This window comes from Mesoplodon mirus, assembly GCF_964341445.2.
Source record: "Mesoplodon mirus genome assembly, chromosome: 3".
Classification (NCBI taxonomy): Eukaryota; Metazoa; Chordata; class Mammalia; order Artiodactyla; family Ziphiidae; genus Mesoplodon; species Mesoplodon mirus.
The window spans coordinates 173,493,182-173,512,440 of record NC_138978.1 but is presented as its reverse complement, the minus strand read 5'-3'; the positions used below and the strand labels follow the sequence as shown (position 1 = coordinate 173,512,440).

The 19,259-nt window shown below is 43.8% G+C and overlaps 1 protein-coding gene across 9 annotated transcripts in view; it reads right to left on the bottom strand.

Annotated features, from left to right (window-relative positions):
* The window catches only part of GPR161 (G protein-coupled receptor 161), a 50,573-nt gene extending 34,397 nt beyond the window's left edge, over nucleotides 1–16,176 (bottom strand). The window contains exons 1-3 of one of the 9 annotated variants that reach the window (XM_082612464.1): nucleotides 14,950–15,172; nucleotides 13,628–13,752; nucleotides 12,616–12,662 (exon numbers count right to left, since the gene is read on the bottom strand). In XM_082612464.1, coding sequence (XP_082468590.1) covers nucleotides 12,616–12,640 — 25 coding nt within the window. In that variant the 5' untranslated portion in view covers nucleotides 12,641–12,662; nucleotides 13,628–13,752; nucleotides 14,950–15,172. Of the gene's footprint in view, nucleotides 1–9,848; nucleotides 9,924–12,615; nucleotides 12,663–13,627; nucleotides 13,753–14,949; nucleotides 15,173–15,460; nucleotides 15,881–15,913; nucleotides 16,019–16,135 lie in introns of those variants that run through there. The other 8 variants (XM_082612466.1, XM_082612462.1, XM_082612463.1 and 5 more) reach the window with 8 other exon arrangements.
* Nucleotides 16,177–19,259: the final 3,083 nt, after the last annotated feature.

The following is a 19,259-nucleotide window of genomic DNA, read 5'->3' as shown; positions in this document are numbered from 1 at the left end:
CTCTTCTCCCTGTTTCAGAAAAGCAATACAACATGTGGTTAAGAGCATGCACTCTGGAACTAGAGAGCCTGGGTTCAAATCCCAGCTCCACTACTTACTGGCCTCTGTGACCCTGACATGTTACCTAACCTCTCTGGGCATCAGCTCCCCACTCTGTCAAATGGAGATAATACTCCTTGCTCAGGAGTAAGTACCTCATAGGGTTGGTGGACAAAATCGATGAGTTAATATTTATACAGTGCTTAGAATAGAGTTTGGTACCACATAAGTGTTTGTTAAATGAATAAAATGGGGACACAGAGGCTCAGAAAGGTTAAGTGCCCAGTTCAACAGAGCATTAGGTAGTAGCTCTCCAACTTGGTCCTATGACTGTGAGACTACCTTCAATCCATCTACTCACCACAGCAGATAAGGTTCGACATGGTGTGGCCTCATCTAAATTCCAGACTTCTCACCCACCAGCCCCTTCATGTACGTTCCCCTCCAGCCAGCTGTGCTTATGTGCTTCCATTTCCAATTTGCTCTGACTTCTGCCTATTCTCTAGTCAGAGTACTCTCCCTGTTTGTGGAATGAGTGAATAAAGATTTACGAAGTCTAAAGTGTGTTACTGATCTATTGGTCTAATAACTTGATTGAAGAGAGAAAGAAAGAAAGAAGTGTGTACAGGCGGTGAGGCTTTAAAGCAATACAAAAAATATAACAAGTCAGAACATTGGATTTGGCAATGATTTCTTGGATATGACACCAAAGGCACAGGCGCAAAAGAAAAAACTGACAAAATGGACTTCATGAAAACCTTTTAAATTTGTGCATCAAAAGATACCATGAACAGAGTAGAAAAGCAACCCACAGATTGAGAGGAAATATTTGCCAATCAAATATATGACTAGAAATTAGTGTTCAGAATATATTGAGAACTCCTAAAATTCAACAACAACAACAAAAAACAACTCACATCCAAAAAAGATATACAAATGGCCAATAAGCACATGAAAAGATGCCCAACATCAATGATGATTAGGAAAAGGAAATCAAAACTACAATGAGATACCACCTCACACTCATTAGGATGGCTACTGTCCAAAACCAAAACCAAAACCCAGAAAATAGTAAGTGTTGGTGAAGATGTAGAGAAACTGGTACCCTTGTACACTGTTGGTGGGAACGTAAAAACAGTATAGCCATTGTGGAAACCGTACAGCAGTTTCTCAAAAAATTAAACTTAGAACTATAATATGATCCAGCAATTCCGCTTCTGGTTATATACCCAAAATAATTGACAAGATCTCAAAGAGCTATTTGTACACCATGTTCATAGTGGCATTATTCACAGTAGCCAAAACATGAAAGCCACCCAAGGGTGCATTGACTGATGAACTGATAAGCAAAATATGGTATATCCACATAAAAGAATATTATTCAGCCTTAAAAAGGAAGGAAATTCTGACATATGCTACAACATGGATGAACTTTGAGGACATTATGTGAAAGTGAAATAAGCCAGCCACAAAAAGACAAATATTGTATGATTCTACTTATATGAGGTACTTACAAGTAGTCAAAATCATAGAGATGGAAAGTTGAATGGTGGTTTTCAGGGCCTGGTGGGAGGGGGACAGGGGGAGCTGTTTAATGGGTTTAGTTTCACAAGGTGAAAAGAATTCTGGAGATGCATGGTGGTAATGATTGCACCATATAAGTGTATTAATACCACTGAACTGTGCGCTTAAAAATGGCTCAGGTGGTAAATTTTATGTTAGGTATATTTTACAGCAATAAAAAAAAGTTGGAAAAATATACCAGGGTACCTTCTCTTTAACTTCTCTCCCCACAGGGTTTGGAGAGTCATGAAATGAAGGAAGTCAGCTGACTTCATGGCATCTCACCCGCTGATGAAGAAGAGAAGAACCTCAGACGACACGTAGAGTAACCTTTTCCTGCATCGGATAAGGAAACACAGGTTGCGTCTGCCCTGGATTATTCCTCACTAGGGACTAGTCCGGCAGTGACTTCCAAGGTAAACCCACTGAGTAAAATGATTCATCGTGCTGCACTGTCCCCAGATGACATGGTAAAGCAAAACTCAACTTTTTGTTCATCAAACTTCTCTGGTGCAGTTTTTGTCGTAGAATGTGAGGAACACTCAGTACTAAGCCAAGCTGGACTCTGAGCCATGGACTGTCTGTTGCCTTTTTTCAAAGGGCCACTGGCCTCTCTCCCAGGCCTCCCCCAGCAACACTGAAAGCGGCCATCATTGCCCTTGTGTTTCCCGGTGAACACGGATGGGGAGGGTCCACTTCGGCCTCCCAGAAAATCCACAAAATACCGGCTGAAGTCACGATGAAGACAACTCACTCAGGGGAGAGTCTTAAGCCCCAGCAGAAAAGCTCTTTAGGGAAAGGGAGAGAAAGCAGTGGCGGGCTGACCACAGCTCTCTGGGGAGGCCTTAGCAGCCTGAAGGTCGGGCAGGATCTCACTACAGAAATAGCTTTCCCAGCTGCACGCGAGGCAGCCATCCTTTGCCAGCCACTGGACACCCAGCCTGGACCACGCTACTCCCCTGGGTGGGAGAAGAGCAGAAATGCCAGCTTTCCCAGGGCAGGCTCAGAAAAGCCTCCACCTCCACAGACTCTGGCCCATGGCCAGCCTGCCTGGAACTGGGATCCCAGCAAATCCCAAAGGCAAAGCTGGGTTGGACCAGGTCAGACCTGCCCTAGGCTGTTCTAAGTCCACCTGGCGCTGATGCCAGAAGTGGCTGTGGTGCTTCACGGGGCAACTGGACCAAGGGTCTGGTTAGGAGGCCGTGCTCAAGCAGAGAAGCCAATGCCGTTCCCTGGAGCTCCCAACTGGCTACTCAACATCTCCACTTGGATGGCATGGGCACCACAAGCCTAACATGTCCAAAACCATACTTCAAGTCCTTTGCCTCTCAAACATGCTCTTCCCATATCTCTTCATCTCATGTTACGGTACCCCCATCCTTCCAGTGGCTCAGACCCTAACTTTGGAGTCACTCCTGACTCCTCTCACATCTCCTATCTGGTCCATTAGCAAATCTACTGGCTCTGCTTTTGAAATGTGTCTAGAATTCAACTATGTCTTACTATCTCTGCTACCATCACTGTGGTCCAGGTTACATTATGTCTTCTCTGGGTTATAAGAATAGCTTTCTCACTAGTCTACCTGCGTCTGCCATTGCCCCCCTCCTCAACGCATCAACCAGAGTGAGCTGGTTAAAACAGAGGTCAAAACACATGAACAAGTCACTGCTTCACTCAAAACCCCAAAAGGATTCTCATGTCACTCAGAATAAGCCCTGCAGCTTCCTACATGATCTGGCTCTCCATTACTGGTCCAACTTATAATAAAAATTACCTTTTTTACTGCCATTCCGATGACACTGGCCTCCTCACTATTTCTCAGACACATGAAGCATGTGTCTACCTCAGGGCCTTTGCACTTGCTGTTTCCTATGCCTAGAATGGCTTCACCTCACATATCTTTGTAGGTTGCTCTCTCATTTCCTTTAGGCCTTAATTTATATCACCTTTGCAGCAAAGCCTTCCCAGTTCACACTACCTGACATTTCATACCCCATACTTCATGGCCCCATTCCCCTTTTTACTTTTTCTCTTTAGTGCATATGTGTGTACTTATTTATCTTGTTAATGTCTTTCCCTTTCACCGAACTGTAGGCTCCTTGAAATTGAGAAATTTTTGGCCTGTAAATTTTGGGGTCAGCATTTAGAACAGTGCCTGGCAAACAGTAGGAGCCCAATATTTGTGATAAATAAATGAATATATGTATAAAAAATGGGACACTGAACATCTTGGCACACTAGGCATTTCTTGCCTTCAGAGAATTATTTTTGCAGATGTAGCAAACTATTAAACTAATAAACTATTAAACTATTCATTATCCAGTCAATATCCATTCTCCCCTTTCCCCTATCAACAGAACTATGACTTGATGTGGGACATCAAACGCACCTACAAAAATAAACTCACTTGCACAGAGCTTGCGTGGCCATTAGATCCAGTTCCAGTCAACAGAAGTCTACAAGGTGGCGGGAAGCTATCCATTTCCTGACAAAAAGACACAGACTCAAGCTTTGGCTTTTGCCCTTTTCCCTCTCCCTTTCTACTGACTAGAACTCAAACCCAGTGCTTGAAGGTGAAGCAGCCATCTTTTGACCATGTGGCTGGATATCCCATGCAATGCAGAGCAGAAAGACTACAGTAGCCCAAATCACCTACTGAGTTGTAAAGCCACTGTGCCCAGCCACGGCTAGTCAACCCCTTACTGGCTAAGTCCTTGGAATAGGGTTTCCTTTACATGCTGTGAAAGCTATCCTAACTTGACACTTAGGTCAAAGGTGAGAAGGGATGCTGAGGAAGGCAAACCGTGCTGTGCATAAATATGATGGTGCAAAAAAAAACTGCTGGTACAGATTGGTGCTATAGGGTCTCCACTTATCCACCCATCCCCTTCTCCCATCTACCCCTGTTGCATTCCCCTTGACCCTAAGGTGCAAACAACCCCATAACCCTAACTTGTCCACCCTTTTCCATGATAACTCTATATACAATCAAAGATTCTAATCATTAGAAAGAGAGGGTCTCCATAAAAAAGAATGAAACATTGCCATTTGCAGCAACATGGATGGACCTAGAGATGATCATATGAGCGAAGTAAGCCAGACAGAAAAAGACAACTATTATATATTACTTACATGTGGAATCTAAAAAAAAATAATACAAATGAACTTATTTATAAACTAGACTCACAGATATAGAAAACAAACTTATGGTTACCAAAGGGGAAAGAGGAGGGGAGGGATAAATTAGGAGTATGGGATTAACAAATACACCCTACTCTATATAAAATAAACAGCAAAGATTTACTGTATAGCATAGGGAACTATATTCAATATCTTGTAATAATCTATAATGGAAAAGAATTTGAATATACATATATTGATATAACTGAATCACTTTGCTGTACATCTGAAACTAACACAATATTGTAAATCAACTACACTTCAATTCAAAAAGAAAAAGAAAAAGAGAGGGCCTCCAGTAACAACTTCCCCTCCAAAACTGCACTAAAACCCAAGCTAATCCTTCGAAATGCCTCATTCTGGATAGGCAAGTTTTATAAATTGGTGGGGCTTTATCACCTTAAAACATCAAAACTTTTTGTTTCAAGCCTTTAGGCAAAATTCATGAAAATCCATCATACATTTCCCTATATTTTAAAACAAAGTATACAAAACGTAACGATTTTCATGATGACTCAAGGTCATTTACATGCCAAGATAAATGAAATTTTGACCTTACAGATCAGTGCTAATGTAATTGCTTTCATTTAAAATCTTAGAGAAGACTGTTCAGCTTCCCACTCAGCTGGTAGGTTATCACTGTGAGACTTTCATGATTTGAAACACAGTGATTCCCTCAAGTTGGATAAGGGTAATGTTATTTCCTATTGTACCAAGTGTGCCTTGCATATTGTTTCTTTTTGAAACTTTCTCTGCAACTTGTTTCAACCTTTGGTGGTCCTTTTCCCTATACAGAGTATAATTACCTGTAGTTTTCCTTGCCAAGCTAAGGAAAGGTCTGTGTAAAGTAGGGGCTGATACCCTGATGGGGGGCTTCAGTGCAAAGTTCTCCAGGTATGGCTTCTGTCATACAGATGTCATCTCCTCCTGCACCTTTGGGAGGGTTGCTTTTCTACTTCTCAGCACTCTGCCAGATAAGTGACATGCTAACTGTATTTATATGGCTCAAGTGAGTAACTGTGGCATTTTCCAGAAAAACAACGACCCTTGAAACAGCTCAGAGCTCTCCATTTAACTTTAATATTTTGTTAAGTGGTAAGAGGAAAACTGCGAATTTAAAAGCAAGATTGTCGAGTCCTATTGGATTTTATACCACCAGAAAGACAGATATGTAAGTGCAGACAAATATGTTATATACTGAAGGACTGACATTAGAATTTTCCAAAAGGCTAAGTCTAAGAAATATGAATTTTGAAGAGACTATAGCTATATTTGCAGAAGATATTTGCACAGGCGTGCATAACAAGGTAGAGTATTACTATTTCTCAGCTACCTTGCTTCCCTCTTATTTTTATTTCCTCTATAAACTATCCTATCACACATCCTCTAAGTCAGGCATTCCCAAACTCCAGTTGGCAGTTACTGTTTGTAGACCAGATAAACGATGTCTCACACATATGTCAACTATTATTCTTCAAATGTCTATATATGCTGTTGTGGTCAATAAAATTTGAATTCATTTTTTACATTGTTATTGATTCACAGCAGCTTTCTGTAATTAAGCATTTTCTTTTCTCCAACTGAAGTGATACTGAAAGGGCAGGTGGACCCACATAGCCTGGCAGAGCTTGGAGACCACTATCATAAGCCCAGGCCACCTACCCCCTCGTTGACACTTATATGAATAACATCTGGCTGCAGGTCCTTGCATCTACCGTAAGAGCAAAAGTCTCAAGAAGCCTTTCTGGAACATTCCATCCCCACAATGACCCTGACCACACCTTATATCTAGTTCTTCTTTTATATTATCTTTTCAGACACGCATGTCTTAACACAAGTTTTTATTTTAGGTGAGGATGCTTTCCCCTGCAGATGGATTATAAATTCTTCCTCAGTTTCCCCTTTGAATTCCCAACAGCACTTTGCATGTGGGAGAAAATAAATATTTTATATTCCCCCTACTCATTAATATCTACTTTGATCTGATAGTCAATAGAAAGAACATGTTTTTCGGAATCTGGACTGAACCTAGGTTTGAATTTCACATGACTGTGTATGTCCTAACCTCTCTGAGCCTCAATTTCTCCGAGAGGAAGAAGAGAGTGGAATGAACCTACTTCATATAATTATCAAGGGGAGTACATGAAGTGACACATGTGAAAGCAGCTAGTGGAGTGGCTGTCGGGAGATAAACTCAAAAACTGTTTAAGAAAGTTATTTAAGACATGGAAAGAAAACTCAATTCTCTTTTCCCCAAGAGGTTTCATTTGGCCACTTAAGTGGATAAAACAGAGGAGAGGGGCCTCCCTGGTGGCGCAGTGGTTGAGAGTCCGCCTGCCAATGCAGGGGACACGGGTTCATGCCCTGGTCCAGGAAGATCCCACATGCCGCGGAGCGGCTGGGCCCATGAGCCATGGCCACTGAGCCCGCGCGTCCGGAACCTGTGCTCCGCAACGGGAGAGGCCACAACAGTGAGAGGCCCACGTACCGCAAAAAAAAAAAAAAAACAGAGGAGAGAAAAGCTGCATTGCAAGAGACTGCAAAATGGAAGCATCTCTGATTCCACTCGGGGGCTCAGGGCCTGAGAGCTCGATCACCGCAGAAAAGCGCTCAGCTCAGAACTGTGCTGCTCGGTAACCAGTAAGGCAGGTGCTCGCTGACTGAGAAACATGACCAGCTGACTGAGAAACGTGCAATTTTAATTTACCTCCATCTGAGATGAGGGGAGCTGACCTTCCATGCCCACAACCCTTACCCTGAAAGAGCAAATCTCATTTTTTAAAGCTAAAGAGGGAATCAGGATGGCTGGGAGGGTCTGAAAATGTCCAATCAGAAGACTCTAGATAACAATCAGACTCAGTCACTCCCCCAATATTCTACATCAGTGGTTCTCAAGGAGGGGCGGTTTTGTCCCCACTCCCACCTCAAGGGACATCTGGCAATTTCTGGAGACATCTTTGGTTGTCACATCTCAGGGGATGCTACTGGCATCTAAGGCCAAGGATGCTGCTAAACGTCCCATAATGCACAGGGCAGCCTCTCGCTCACCCCCAGCAAAGAATTACGCAGCCCAATATGTCAGTGGTGCTGAGGTTGAGAAATCCTGTTCTATAGCAGTAATTGAGTTCATTCTATGTTTTACTATTTATCCTTAATAAACAGATCAAGAAAAATAAAACAACTCCCTCTATAAACAAATTCACATAGATGCTCCAAGGAGACAAGAGACAGAAGCTATGCTGAGACTTAAGACTGAGATGATTACTTCTATCACAAGATAAACAATGATTACTATGCTAATTGGTTTTACCCTTAATTATTTGTTTTACTCATTATCCTCATAGAGCCCAGCAAACTAATTAAGCTCATATTGTTAAAATTGAGAATAATATTTTTAAATGGCTTAAAGTGGTATTCCTTCTGAATACATTTTTTTCTGATGACCATGTCTAAGACAGATGCCATCATCTACAGCCCTGAAGAACAGGGGATGTCCCCTCCCTCCCTGACCCCATTGCCACTCGTTCCTGGACACTGTTTACTTCCCCCTTCTCATTCCTCACTCAGCTACCCCCAAAAATGTTTAACGAATACCTATTTGGTCCCAAGCTCCACTTTGCAGCTGGGACACGGCACTGAACAAGACGCCAAAATCTCTCCTCTCCTGGAGCTTATGTTCAGGGTGCAGGGGACACAGACAGCAAACAAATAAATAATAAACAGTAGCAACTTGTGGTTATAAGATTAATACTAGGGATGTAATGTCCAACATAATAAATATAATGAACACAGCCATATGAAAATTGTTGAGAGTAAATCCTAAGAGTTCTCATCACAAAGAAAAACATTTTTTTCCTATTTATTTTGAATCATATGAGATGATGTATGTTCACTAAACTTACTGTGATAATTATTTCATGACGCATGTAAGTCAAATCATTATGCTGTACACCTTAAACTTGTACAGTGCTGTACGTCAATTGTATCTCAATCAATCTGGAAAAAATATGAAAAGAAAGAAATAACCTGATAAAATAAATTAAAATCTAAAAAAATAGACAATAAATAGGTAAAATAATTCCAGAGAGTGGTGGGTGCTATGAAGATAAGTAAAACAGGGTAAAGAGGTGGAGGGAACGGGTGGGTGGGCTGGGAGTGAGGAGTCAGCAAAGTCTCTCCAAGGAGCTGACATTTGAGACCAAAACTGATGCAAGGGAATTTCAGGCCAGGGGAAGAGCCCTCGCAAAAGCCCTGAGCCAGAGTGACTTTGGCATGTCCAAGGAATAGCAATGAAGCTGGAGAGGAGTGAGGGAAGAGGAGAACGGCAGACATGGAGACGGTCAGCGGCTGGATTATGCAGGGTGCTGTGGGCCGCGGTGAGGAGGGTGGATTAGAGTCCACGTGGGATCGGAGGCCCCTGGAGTGATGCATCTGACTCAGGTTAGAAGGGTTACTCTGTTCCTGGGTGAAGAAGGAACTGCAGGGATCAAGCATGGAGACGGAGACAGAGACACCAATCAGGAGGCTGCTGCTACAGCCCAGGTGAGAGATAAAGGCTTGGACCAGGGCTGTGGGAATAGAGATGGTGAGAAGAGATCAAGTTCATTAATCCCCAACATTTGAGAGCTAAACGAGGCCTTAGAAGTAACTCCTTCTAATTGTGTTATTTTACAGATGATGAAACTTGAAGGTCCAAAGAGGTGAAGTGAGTTACACAGTCACATACCTAATTACTGACAAACCCCAGTTTCCTGACTGTCATCACGACACCTCTGCCCTTACCTGGCCATCCCCAGGCCTGGGTGGGGAATGCAGAACACATGTAGGAATATGAACCCTCTAGAAAGTAGTCCCAGTCAAGTCTAAAATAAATGACTACCTTTGCTGAGGGCAAGATCACCAATGATCTCCTAGCCGAATCCAATGGGTCCTTCCTTGGGGTCTCTCCAGCATCTGACACCTTTGACAACTTTCATTTTTTCCTGAGACTCCCTCTTCCCTTGGCTCCCCTGACCTGGCTCTCTCCTGCCTCTCCCCGCTTTGTTCCCTACCAGCCTTATACCTACCTGGAATCATCCTGTCCTCTAAGTGTTACTGTTTCCCAAGATGCCATCCGGGGCACTACTTCTTCCTTTCATCTGCAGAGGAAATTAACTGTTTATTTCCCTTCCTTCTCTTCCCCTTGCTCTGTAGTTGCCCCTGAGTTTCCTCTGAAGAGTCATCCTTTTCCTCCTCTGAGCTCATGTGCCTTCATGGATGTGACACACCATCGACACCTGGTCAAGAGCACATTCCAAGTCCCTCTGACCAAATCAGTTTATGAGACATAAAAGGACTGTTGCTGGGATAACTGGGAGAAAGACAGCTTCCCCCATCCATTGGATCTGAACCTGCAGCTTTGCCTAGCCATCATGAGAGGAGAGCATGAGACAAGAGGAGGTAAGAAAACAAGTCCTGATGAATCATTTGAACCCTGAACCCATGCCTGAAGCCAAATACACTCTTGAGCTTTTTATGATAAGAGCCAATAACTTTCCTTCTTGCTTACGCCAATTTGAACTGGATTTTCTACCACTTGCAGAAGAAGAGTCCTATTTGATACCTCATCTCTCTGTGTGCTCCCTCTCCAAACTCACCGAAACAATGATAACTCCAAAATCTCCATCTATAGCCTAGACAACTCTTGGGGGCTCCAGATTCATATCCACCCACCTAGTAGATGTTTTCCCCCATATGTCACACCCAGGCACCTCAGATATAACGTGCAAAATGGAATTCATCATCTCTGCTTCTATCATCTCAATATGCTATTCTTCATGTTTTTCTCTACCCTAGAAAAAAAATCACCACCCACCCAAATCACTCAAGACAGAACCTAGGACATCCTAGACCACTCTTGTCAGATAATCCTGATGGGGCTAAGGCCATGAATGACACTTTCTGTGTGACCTTGGGTAGAGTAATGGACATACCTGAGCTTTGGATTTTCATACAGAATTGCTAGGATTCAGTGAGGTAATGTACGTAGAGCAATAAATGTCGGTGGCTTCCATTCCCTATCACAGACATCTCGTGCACCACTAAATCCTAACTCAAAACTTCGTCCTCACTGTCACTACCCCAGCTCAGAGCCTCACCATCTTTCCCCTGAATGACAATCAGATGTTTCTATCTCATCTTCTTGTCTTTGATCTCACCCTCACTCCAATTTGTCCTCCCCACTGCTACAAGACTGATCATCCCCTACACAAACCTAGTCATGCTATATCATTCTTTGGCATCCGCAGAATCTATTCTTTTACAGGACTCTCCACTTCAGCTATACTGAATAAATCACAGTTCTCCAAGTATGCACTGCTGTTCTCCAGTTCCATGACTTTGTACCTGACAATGGTTCCATTGTCCAGAATGCCCTTTCTCTCTCTATTCTCCCACCTGGAGAAGAGCTCATCCTTAAGACTTGGTGGAAAAAGTCACTGTAAAAACGGAAGGAAATAAACATGCTACACTGGCTAAAGAGGCTCACCGGCAAATTCAATCCTTGACCTCCCCAGTGTCAGAAAGGAGGGAAACTGAAGAAAAGTAAAAGATATAATTTTAAATATTTTTGGATGAAAAAAGCAAAGTAGGAACGGAGAGGAAAGAGAAAATTTAGGAAAATTTAATTTTGAGATAGAAGAGGACTTCCTAAATAAAACAGAAAACTTGCAGTCATAGAGAAAAGTCTTATAGATTTAACCACATAAAAATTAAACACTTCTGCACAATCAAAGGTACAATAAGCAAAGCTGGGAAGACAAAAAAGGCAAGATATTTGATTTATTAACAAGAAAAGGATTAAAATCCAAAATTTAGAAAAAGCCTCAAAACTTGATGAAATCACCAACAATTCAATGGAAAAATTGTTAAAGGATTTGTTGGGCAATTTGAGGGAGTGTAAATTCAGTAAGCTTTTTTGTTGTTGTTGTTGTTTTAAGGGTAGACCTGGAAGAATCTATCAGCACTTAAAGTGCACATAACTTTGATATTGAATGGTCTCCAAGATATGTTAAATTTTTAAAATTCCATAAGCAGAATGGGGTATTTAGCATACTACCATATTTATTTTTTTAGAGGAAGAAAACAGAAGGTACATTTAATTGGCCTACAGATTCATGGACTGTCTCTAGAAGAATACACAAGAACTGGCAAAATTAGTTGTACCCAAAAAGGGAAATAGAGGGCTAGGGTAGGAGGGAGGTGTTACCTTTTATAGCCTTTGAATGTCATTCTTTATGCATACTACCTATCTCCAAACAAGTAAACCTAAGTAATTAAACAAATTCAATCTCTTTTTCTGCACAGTCTCCAGATCCCAATACACACAGGGAATTCTGCTTAAATAAATGTTTCAAATATACATTCCCTTTGACCCACCAACTCCACTTCTAAGAGTAACTTTTATCCAGAAATACTCTACAAGTACACAGAGACTTATGTACGAGGATGTTCACTATAGAATTGTTTATAATAGATGAAGTTGGAAACAATCTAAAAGTCCCTCAGTAGGAGAATGTTTAAATGAGTTACAGTGAATCTGTACTATGAAATACTATGTAGCCATTAAAAAGAATGATGTATCTATGATATTGATATTGGAAGACATCCAAGTCTTACTGTTAAATCAAAAAAGTAAGTCACAGATCATATAATTATATATGATCCCCGTTTATGTATTTTTAAAGGTATATCCAATATACTAAGGTTGGTCCTAAAGTTGGAAATGCAAATAATATTTTTATCATGTTTTACAATATAACATCAATAAACTATATATTATATATTCATATTCACCTGTATTTCCAGACTTGGTGAGCATTTATTTCTGCATTGAAAAAGACCTAGAAAATAATACATGTACAGTGGTTACCTTTCAGATGGAGAGAGGGAGTTGAGGTGAGGTAGAGGGAACTTTAAGTTATTTTCCTATATATTTTTATATTTTAAAAATCTTTTATAATAGCTATACTTTTGAAAAATTACTACATTCCTGGCATGCTTTCCATTATTTATCAAGGTCACAGGTTTGTAAGTGGCAGGGCTGGGTGCAGGCTAGCTGACTTCAGACTGTGCTCTTAATACGGTGCGGTCTTACCTGTTACTTGAGTATAAATCAAACACAAACCCAAATCAAATGCACCTCCAGGTTTTACCTCTGGCCACACTGAAAACTCCTTCCTTTATGCTCTCATCGTTCCCTGATCATATCTGCCATGAATGCCATCCTCTGCCCTGCTGCGCACATAAACTGGCTAGTGAAAGAGAAAACAACTAGTGTGAGCACTCTCTTGGTCTAGGACTAGAATCACAGATGAGATTAGTACTGGCTGAATGAATGAAGTACTGAGTCATCAGGTCAATCCTTCTTCCAAACTCCAGGTAGCACAGAGCGCTATCTCCAACTTGGTTGATGTTTCTTGCTCTCCAAGCAAAACAGCAAGAAGACACCACGTCTCCCCTCCAGTCATGCTTTATTGTATCTCAGAAGGACAGCAAGTACTTCCCAAGGTTGCAAGCTGGCAGTCTGCAGGTCACAACCATACCGAACACCTAATTTGGTTGCCTGGCACATTTCGAAAAATGTTTTGAATTAGTTGCCAACTTTACAAACATGAAGCTTTCTTCCATGAAAGTTTGCAGCTTCCCCCCAAATTCAGATCAAGCAGTGTGCTGGAACCTTGGCCCACCTGCTCCTGTCTCTTTATGGGAAGGCATGCTCTACACACAGCCCCCCAGCACAGCCCTCCTCCTGCACGCAGGCTTCCTGACGGGCCCCAGCCGCAGAGTTTACATCACAGAACTGTACCTCCTTTGGCTGACGTTTAGATCAGTTCCAGCTCAGCCCATTCGGTCCTCCACAGAACTCAAACAACGAACGCCGCCCCTCTGATCACGCGGCCAGGCCTCGTTCCTGACCCCCGCTGCACAGGGCTGCAACACCAAGAGCATGATTTGACTACCTGAGGCTTGGACTTAGTTTCTAAATGCCAAGCAGGCCTCCTTGGGAAAAGTTCCTGTTCTTCCCGGCACGGCGCTGCAGCAGTAGGGTAAAAGAACATCCTGAGCTCCAGGAGCCACCTGTGTGATGGAGCCCACGTGAGAAGCACTGCCAAGTCAAAAGACCTGAGTTCAGTCTGGGCTCCTTCCTTGCTGAGCAGGGCACTTCCCTCTTGAGTCTCAGTTTCCTCGCCTGTAAAACGAGCTCACACCATCTCACAGGGCTGTTACGTGAATGAGATTTTAAAGTGCATATAAAAGTGCTTGGAAGCATCTGAGAAGTATAAAATGAGTGGAGACTAAGACAGGAAAAGAGGGGCACTGTGGAAGAAGTGACTGAAATGGGTGGTTGGATCCCAGTTAAAGAGAGCTGGATGAAGAACCCCTGTCTGTACGATCTGAGGTACCTCCCACCTCCTCTCTCTGCTTTGGGGGCCTAGGAAAGGCCTTTCCTAACCTGTCTCGGCGGCCGCAGTAAGAGGGATGATAAGGGAAAGCCACCTAGTATTTCCCGACGCAGTAGCTCTCGGAAGCACATTTCCAGGTCCAGGTCACTGGGGAAGAAGAGGCTAGGCGGAATCTGCGCTGGCTGGATGGGGAGGGCGCACGGCGATGCCCATTCCACCGCCACCCCCCAGCCCCCCTCCCTCGCCGGGTGTTATCATTATCCCAATTGGATACATCAAGGAGCTGAAGTCCTTTCCCTCCAAAACCACACCACCTTCACAGGCAGGAGGATCAAATGACCCGCTCTTGAAAGCACTTTGCCAAACAGATGAAAGGTACAATAAAAAACAAAAATAGTCTCAAAGATGTGAGATAAAGTGATGCCAACACACCACTGTGTGGTTACTGGGGACCAGACCCTTCTGAAGCTCCCCAGAGCATCCCAGTTAACCAACAGACAATTCTCATCCCACATGCCTTTGTCAAAAGGTTGCACAGGAGTTAAGGTCTGGCCCAGAAGGCGGGCCAAGTGCCCCCAAAGCTAACCCAATCTCCCTCTCGAAGACCTGAGGAACAGAGACGCCTACCCGGCGGCGCTAAGGTGGGCCGAGCGACTTCTGGGCGCATCTTCCACCCTGCTCGAGAGACAGCGCCCTGAGCCCCGACAGAAAGGATGTAGCTCACCTGGTCCTCATGGATTTCAGCTGAGGGTGGAGGCCGCTTTGCCCCGCACACCTGTCCCGGAGCGGGGCGTAAATCCCCTCGGCCCGAGGAGGCACGATCCCTATCAGCTGGGTCGCGGGCCCGAACGGAGATCTTCCCTTTCCGGGGGTCTCAGAATGGGGCTTCGGGCGGCGCCGGAAAAGCGGGGCGGGCTAGTGGGAAGGGCCTCTCAGAAGCCCCTGGCCGCAGGGGAGGGGCGCGCCCCCAAGATCTTCCCACAAAGAGCCCCGGCTTCTCGAAGCAAGGCGGAGTGCGCCCAGGAGGACAGTCCCCTACCTCCAAGGGGTCGCGCAGAGAAGCAATGCGCCGTGGGGGCGGGGAGGCGTGGGGGAAGAGGACGCAGAGACCCCGCCGGGCCTGTGCCCTCGCGCCCTCCCGCCCCGCACAATGAACTCGGCCACGCTCCAAGCCTGCCAGCGCCCCCCTCCCCGCCCGTGCCCGCGCCCGCGCCCCCGCCCCCGCCGGCGCTTACCCGGGAGCCGACGCCGCGGCAGCTCAGGGCCCCGCCTGGCCGCCTCCCCTCCTCGGCCGCCGCCGCCGCTTCCTTCCTCCCGGCCGCGCTCGGGGACCGGAGGTTTCGGGTTTCACCCCACCGAGCCCCGCTTCGCTCCTCCCGCCGCCCCGCCACCAGCACGCGGACCCTGCCCGGGCGCAGGCCAAGTAACTTTGCGGCGCTCGCGCCCCTCCTCCGCCCGCGCCGCCCGCCCCTCCTCCGCCGTCCCGGCCCCTCCGCCCGCCGGCCACCCCAGTCCCCCGGCGCCCCGCACCGCCCCACCCGAACCCCGCGCGCCGCCTCTCCTCCCCGCCCGGGCGCCGCCGCTTCCCATCCCTCACGCCCCTTTCTTCGCGTCTGCCCTCCCTCCCGGCCACTGTTCCATTTCTTCCCACGATCGGCCTCAGCTGCTGCTCTTTGTCTCGCCCCTACCCTCTCGGCTCGCACCACTGCTCTCCCGTAAACCTTTGTGGTCCCTCCTCGGGCCTTCCCCGATCCCGTTCCTCCGTCCCAGTTCCAGACGTTGGGACGTCCCCTTTTCCATTTGTCTCTCCATCACGCTTATACTTTCGGATTCTTCCCGTAGGCTCCACACAGTCCCGTTCTCCTCCTCCAGTCTCACCGTGGACTCCTGGCATTGCCTTTCCTGCTCACCTTTCATTCACGTAGCCAACGTGCCTGAGCGTCTGCCTGGTGCCAGGCAGTGTCCTGCGCCCTGGGAATATCACAGTGAATCAACCCGCGAAGCCAGCCTTTGAGGAACCCACAGCCCCTGGGAGTGGGAGGGTGGATGTAAACAGATCAATACAGTGCTACTCTACTCTCCCTCTGAGCCAAAAGGCTGGGGAGCAGTAATCACCGTACACAAACCAGGGTGCTGCCAGTTCAGAGGACAGAACGCTTCCTTCCCATATTGGTTTTTCTTCCCCCCTTCCTCACTACCCACGTTCTATACCAACCCTAGCCTCCTGCGTTTTCTGTGGAGCAGCCTCAATAAGGGGACAAAAAGTTGAAGCAAACAATAGAATTGCTTTAAAAACGAAGGGAGAGAAATGGGGCAGCAAAAGAATCGGGTAAGAAGTTATAAAGCCCAGTTCACCGAACTCCAGCAAAAACTGATGCTATGCCCAGAGCAGGATTCAAATTCCTCTGAAATCCATCTGCTTTGATAAATGCATTAGTTATTCCCTTGTCTACACATTGGCACTGTGGGAGTCGCTTCCTTATTATTATTAGGACCCTGAGGTACCCTTTAGAATGATAATTTACTATCTAGCACCTGCCAAACACCCAGCTTGTCTTCAGGGACAAATGGGATAATGGGGACACAAAAAGTCAATGGATGCCTTAGTATTCCTATGGGACAGATGCTCTATTTGGTCAAAAACTGGAAACTGAAACTCCTCTCAGAGTCTAGGTCACCAGCAAGCCAGATGTTTGAAGGAGCTTGAAGCAGGCTGTTCTAGAGCATATTTTAGACTTTTATTCTGAAATCCCTGTTTATTTTTTTAACTTGCATTGACTCAGACACTGGCTAAGTAAGCTTTGTGACCCTGGGGGAGTTATTTAACCTTTCTGAATCTCAGCTTATTCATATATAAAATAGGCATACTCACACCTGCCTACTGTAGAGTTAAAAAGATGAAATGAGAGAATGTAAGTAAGTCACCCAATGCCATAGAGAACTAAACCCTTTTGAAAGCTGGTATTCAAGAAAGGTCTGGTAATATATGCCATAGACTGGCATGAGAGAATGAGAATCAAAAACAGTTATGGCTCTTTCAGCTCCATATCCACCCATGAGGCAAGAGAGGTCCTTCCCAGACTTATTCTATTTCATTTTGAACTCTTCAATTGAAAACATTTTTTTTCTCCTGCTGCGTATTATCAAATATATTATTTATCACAAAGGCTTTTCTTCCCATAGCTCATAAGCTCAGAACTTGCTGTGCATTCAAGGATAGAAATTGTTGCCAACAAATGCATTTTTTCAATTGCACTCAAAATTTTTTTCTTCTTCTAAAGCTAGTCTTGAGCTGTGAGGAGTATTCAGTCAGACACAGAGAAAACACAGAAAAAATATTAATTATTTTACTATATATCACTCTATAGATGATACTGAATAGATGTCATCTATACATCTATACTGCAGATGACAGTCGTGTGAAAACATGACATTGCTTTTGTGCAAGGATTAATTTTTTTAAACAAAAGATATATAATAATTTTCTTCTCCCAAATCAGTTTCATAAGCCATTTCCTTTGGGGTCACCCCCCAAAGACTTCTGAACTAAGGTAATGCGAGGCCTCATCCAAATGAATCCGAAATGCTGGTTGAAGAATCTACACATGATAAGACATTGTTGATATAAAATATCTTTTCAATACAGCAGTTCACATAAAACTAGTCAAAGCAAAACTGGGAAGTATATTGCATGTTCCACATAGAATATTATTCCCTCACTCTTCACACACTGAATCCCTTTTACCCTTGACAACTCAGCTTAAATGTCCTCCCTGACCAATCTAAATGACATTTTCTAACCTCTGCTCTCTCTCAGATCCCCAATATAAAATATATCCCAATTTATTATACATATATCTTTTTTCTGTGTATTCGTTTATAGTATACCTCCACTTGTAGACATAAATTCTATGATAATAGGAACCCTATCTGTTTTATTTACCATTATAGGACCAGGGCCAAACACAATAAAACATTTAAAATATATTAATGAAAAAATAAAAATAAAGTATATCTTCAGAGGCCTAAGGAGCCCTTGGAGGTTTCTTAGATACAACACCAAAAGCACAAGTGATTAAAGAGAAATTTGATATGTTGGATTTCATAAAAATCTAAAACTTTAGTGCTTCCTAGAACACCATTAAGAAAATGAAAAGACAACCCACAGAATGGGATAAATTATTTGCAAATCATATATCTGATAAAGGACATGTATCCAGAATATATAAAGAACTTCTACAACTCAATAATAAAAAGGTAAACAACTCATTTTTTAAATGGGTGAAGGATCTGAACATACATTTCTCTGAAGAAGATATATAAATGGTCAATAAGCACATGAAAAGCTACTGGACATCATTAACCATTAGGAAAATGCATATCAAAACAACAAGCTTCCACCTTCCACCCATCAGGATGGCTATAATGAAAAATACAATAACAAGTATTGTGGAAGATTTGGAGAAATTTGAATACTTGTACATTGTTGGTGGGAATGTCAAATGATGCAACCACTTTAGAGAACAGTTTGGCTGTTCCTCAAAATGTTAAACATAAAGTTACCATATGACCAGTAATTTCACTTCTAGATATCTAACCAAGAGAAATAAAAACATACACCCACACAAAAACCTGTTTATGAATGTTCATAGCAGCCTTATTCATAATAGCCAAAAGGTAGAAACAACCTAAATGTCTGTCAATGGATGAATAGATAGACAAAATGTGGCCTATTCAATGGAATATTATTCAGCCATAACAAGGAAGGAAGTGCTGACACATACTACAACATGAATGGACCTTGGAAACATTATGTTAAATGAGAGAAGCTAGACACAAAAGGCCACATACTGTATGATTCCATTTATATGAAATATCTTGAATAGGTAAATCTAAAGAGAGAAAGAAAATTCGTGATTGCCTAGGGCTGGGGGTGGAGTGGTCTGCGAGTGATTGATAATGGGGTACAAGGTCTCTTTTAGAGATGATGAAAATGTTCTAAAATTTGATCATGTGATAGTTACACAACTGTGA